Source organism: Ipomoea nil, unplaced genomic scaffold (genome assembly GCF_001879475.1).
Source record: "Ipomoea nil cultivar Tokyo-kokei standard unplaced genomic scaffold, Asagao_1.1 scaffold3142, whole genome shotgun sequence".
In the NCBI taxonomy this organism is placed as follows: domain Eukaryota; kingdom Viridiplantae; phylum Streptophyta; class Magnoliopsida; order Solanales; family Convolvulaceae; genus Ipomoea; species Ipomoea nil.
The window spans coordinates 179,875-184,496 of NW_017619570.1; the positions used below are offsets into that span (position 1 = coordinate 179,875).

A 4,622-nucleotide genomic window follows, 5' to 3' on the forward strand; every position below is an offset into this window, starting at 1 on the left:
TTATATGATTATATAATATATAGCTATTTTATTTTTCAAAAGTATATTTTTTATATGATTTATAATATATAGCTATTTTATTTTTTAAATGTTGTGCTTTTTTTTTTTTAATAATAAATGATGTTGTGGCATTAATTGTAACATTAATTATTTCCCAAACCATATAGCTTTATTATATAAAGGATTAGACTAGAACTCTACTTCGTGTCTTGCCGTCTTGGTATTCTGTATTCCCAGACATCATTATCGAATACAACACTTTTACATACATTCTCATCTGATATCAGCTTCCAGGTTTTCTCCCATGAAAGGTCTCGATTTTCATGATAATGGCTCTGTTCGATCTTCTGAACAGACCACTAAAATTTAGAATTGAAAATTTAAGTGGTACTTTAACATTAAAATTTGGAGTCGCAGTGGATGGGTTAAAGTATCCTCTATTAACAATTGATGTCATTTTCACCTCTTAATTTTATTAGTGTACAATTTTAGAAAGACGACATTATTTTGGGACAAATTAGAAAGTAAAATAAGACGTAAAATGGGATGAGGATATAAGTACTCCATCCATCTCATTTTATGTGTCAGGTTCAGTTAACGAGAGTTGAGTAGAGTTATTTACAATTTAATTTTTCATAATATTAAGTTAATAATTACTATGTAAAATTTATATATTTAGAAACTACATTAGAAGTACTATTAAACACAAAAAAATCAAATTTAAAAATTATAAGAAAATGCTAATAGAAATATGCAAAGACGAAAGAGTTGATTTGACATGAATAGTAAGTAGGACAGATAAAATGAGACGCACAGAGTATTACATTTTCGTATCAATCTGATCCATCTCACACAAGTTGATAAAGTCAACTTATTGTTTGATTCATAAAATAAGAATTACATGATAGATTCAATGTCCTGGATCGAAGGATTCGGAGCAATTGCATCCAGTGCCACAGGTGTGGCAACATCATTTACCAATGTCTCTGGCCTCCTAAATGTGAACTCAAATGGGGTATCGCTGAGAACCAAACGACTCTCGTCCGTTTCCGAAATGCCAACATCTTTGCAAACAACCCGATAGTGATCGCAGACCGACGGACAATACATGAATTTGTAGCCATTCTGGGTTTTAACGATCTTGAACCAGCTGCTCAGATCCCCGTTTTCTCCACCCGTCGTAATATTAGCCCTGTTTAATAAAATAGTTAGCTTAAAGTTAACTTAAACTTTAAGTTAAACAACTCTTTCAATTAACTTTTTGTGAAAATAAATAAATTATACCAAACAACTATCATTTAATTTATTAAATATATTTCTATAATCAGCTAATGTTATCAACTAATAGTCATAATCAGCTAACAACTATTACCAAATAGGGACATTGTATGAGTAACATCGTACCTCGACGGATCGCCATCGATTTTCCATAAATTTGGTTCCGGACAAGGACGGGTGTATTTGTCGAAAAATATTTCAATGTTTAAGTCAGTCCATTCCCGAATCACACCTTTGTTGTCGGGATTCACAGGATAATGGAAGGCTATTAGGCAGCTCCAATAGTAAGGCTCAGCTAGGAAGACACTCTTGGGACAAGCGTTCTCTATTCCGATAGAGAAGAGGTTGAACCCCAGGCCGGCCTCTTCTAGGTCTAGTGGTACGACGTAGTACATGAAACCTTCTTGGACCATCGTACCGTTGATGTCGAGGACTGGGTTTGGTGCATCTTTTGCTTGGGATAGAAAGAGAGAGAAGAGGGAGAGAGAAAGGAAAATTAACAATAATGGTGTGTTCATTGTAAAGATGACTTTGTGGAAATATTGTATATTCGTAAGAATAGATGTGGAAGAAGTATTGTGGATCGGAGTTTATAGGAGTACGAGTCAATGAAGCCAGGCTAGCCAGCTGAGATGGGTAAGATGAGTTTATTATAAAAATACGAGAGGAACCAATGGTTCGTTGACCAAATTAACAGTACCTGAAGAACTGTGATTGATTATTATAAATATGTTCTCAAAATTATTATAAATATATATACAGAGTAGATTGCTTCTGGACCACGTACTCCAATTAAATTACCAAGTTACGACGTACTATTTATACCATGCACCACAGCGTATATAGCACTGTGCGTCCCGCGCCTCCCAAAACGACGACGTCGTTTTGGTAAGTTATGTAGGGGTTGACATGATTATGTCATTATGTGTATTTGGTTATACAATTATGTGTACTTTTTAATTTATACAATTATGTACATTTTTTATACAATCATGTACATCTTTTTTTATACAATTATGTATATCTTAAACAGGAAATTTATGTGTATTATATTAAGAGTTGATGTTTATTATGTTAAAAGTTTATGTGTATTATGTATTATGTTAGATTATATGTATTATCTTTTAAAAAAAAGTATGTGTATTTTGCTATACAATTATGTACATTCATGTATACAATTATGTGTATTCTAGTATAAAATTATGTACATTTTTTAAAATGAGATTTTTTTAAAAGAAAATTAACCGCCAACACAGGGTAGCGAAATTTCAAAAAAAAAAAAAAAAAAAAAAAAAAAAAAACCAAACGACGTCGTTTTGCATCAAGCGCACAATGTAATATGCGCCCTGGTGCATGATATAAATCGTTTCCACAGTATCATTTAAAAATATTTAAAACTTTACCGGAATTCTTGTCAATATAATGCTTATTAGGTTGTATGGGTCATGTATAGAATACATTATTTTTATACGTAATGTTTATTATTTGAATTTGTACAAAATAGTATGAAGACAACTTGAAAGTTTATTATTTATATGGATAAAGTTTACTATTTGTATGCATAGAGTTTATTATTTAAACATGTATAAACTAATCGAAGGTTTGTCGATGATTTTTTTTTTTTTTTTGAGAATAAAAGCTTAATGCATTAGATCAGAACTGAGAATGTTCACAAGTAGCTGTGGGGGTGAGTGATACCACTCCCCGCAACCTGACAAAGAAACGGCCTCCCTAGCAAGAGCATGGGCAGCACGGTTCGCAGACCGCCTAGCAAAATAGAATATCACATCAGGAATCTGAGATGCAACCTCCTTTACATCATCTACTACTAAACCAAACGACGAACTATAAGTATTTAAAGTTAAAGCATGAAAAACAAGCTGTGAATCGGTTTCCACATCAATATCACCAAAACCCAAACCTTTCACCCAGCTGAGAGCTTCACGAATTCCTACAGCTTCCGCCTCCTTCACTTCATACAAACCCGGGTAAGTCACACATTTTGCTGCCACAAACTCCCCATGCTCATCACGCACAATCCACCCCATTCCCATAACCCCATTGCCAGCATCCATAGCCACATCCGAGTTCAGCTTCAGCCTCCCATGTCCAGCGCTCCTCAACGACAGGCGCAACAACATACATGCCCCCCTCATTGACACTCCTCCAGTTATTCCAAAAGCACAGGGCAGACCGCAACGCACCATCCATTGAGTAAGGAGCATTATTCCACACAGCATCATTTCGACTGCACCACACACCCCAACAAACCATGGCAAACTTACACAAGTTATCCCCACTCAACACAGCAAAATTCTCAAAGAACCAGGAAGAGATATTACCATGTGTTTGGGCAGACACCGACAGGTTCAAGTGGGACCAAATCTTCCTAACCTCAGCACAAGATGCAAACAAATGTAGAGCAGACTCCTCCTGCTGACGGCATAAATGGCACGTTAAAGCACAAAACACCCGTTTGGCAACAAGTTATCACGTGAGGGTAGAAAAAGAGAAGCTAGTTGCCAACAAAAAGCTCTCACCTTTGGGGTACCTCAAGCTCACATATCTTAGCCCATGGGCGTGTACCCTCCACCTCGCCAATGAGCATCCTGTACGCAGATTTGACTGTATACTTCCCCTTGGAATCGGCAGCCCAAAACCAAGAATCCGGTGGCAGTCTCTTACTCAACGGGATGTTCAAAATAAGACACACATCCCGTTCCTCAAAAATGTCCATCACACACTCGTAGTCCCAATCAGTTCTATTCACAGCAAAAAGGGAAGATATCGGGGCAACAGCTATAGTCTCATTCAACCCCGTTAAAACAAACGGGTTCGCGGAATCCGGCAACCAAGGATCCATACCAATTCTTCTGGTTCTACCATCACCGATGTGCCGCCTACTCCCACCACGCAGCAGGTCCTGGACCTCCATTAACCCCCTCCAGATATAGGATGGATTATTTCCCAACTTTGCTTCAAAGAAGGAGCAGGTGGGAAAATACCAGGCCTTGTAAACACGGGACATTAATAAATTCGGTTGCGTCAACAGCCGCCACGCCTGTTTACCAAGTAGAGCCTTGTTCATCTCGTGCAATTTCTGAAAACCCATACCCCCACTACGTTTCGGTGTACACAACCCCTCCCAACTCCGCCATCTGATTCCCTTGCCATTACCAATGGTGCCAGTCCACCAATACTCATTCATCAACGTTTGTATCACCCTGCAAAGGCCAAGAGGTAACAAGAACACCATCATAGCATAAGAAGAACGCCTGTAATACGCTCTTTAAAAGGACCTCCCTCCCAGCTCTAGAGAGAAACCGAGCATTCCAACTCCTTAC

General features: G+C 37.5%; 1 protein-coding gene across 3 annotated transcripts; it reads right to left on the reverse strand.

The window, feature by feature from the left end:
* Positions 1 to 791: 791 nt before the first annotated feature.
* Positions 792 to 1,878, reverse strand: LOC109166998 (miraculin-like). 3 transcript variants are annotated; one of them, XM_019315897.1, is made up of 3 exons: positions 1,396 to 1,878; positions 958 to 1,189; positions 792 to 918 (listed from the first exon to the last, which is right to left on the reverse strand). In XM_019315897.1, exons 1-3 carry the CDS (start codon positions 1,794 to 1,796, stop codon positions 898 to 900), a joined length of 654 nt encoding a protein of 217 aa, XP_019171442.1. In that variant the 5' UTR covers positions 1,797 to 1,878; the 3' UTR covers positions 792 to 897. The 3 variants fall into 3 exon arrangements, with proteins under 3 accessions (XP_019171442.1, XP_019171441.1, XP_019171440.1); XM_019315896.1 differs by having other exon boundaries at positions 792 to 1,192; positions 1,405 to 1,878; XM_019315895.1 differs by having other exon boundaries at positions 792 to 1,189.
* Between the last annotated feature and the right edge of the window lie 2,744 nt (positions 1,879 to 4,622).

Bases quoted from the DNA above. Each gene is read 5' to 3' on its own strand.
- LOC109166998 (XM_019315895.1), bottom strand. From the start codon at position 1,796: ATGAACACACCATTATTGTTAATTTTCCTTTCTCTCTCCCTCTTCTCT. The intron at 1,190-1,395 runs TACTCATACAAT...ATTAAACAGGGC, and splicing joins GATCCGTCGAGGTACGATGT to TAATATTACGACGGGTGGAG.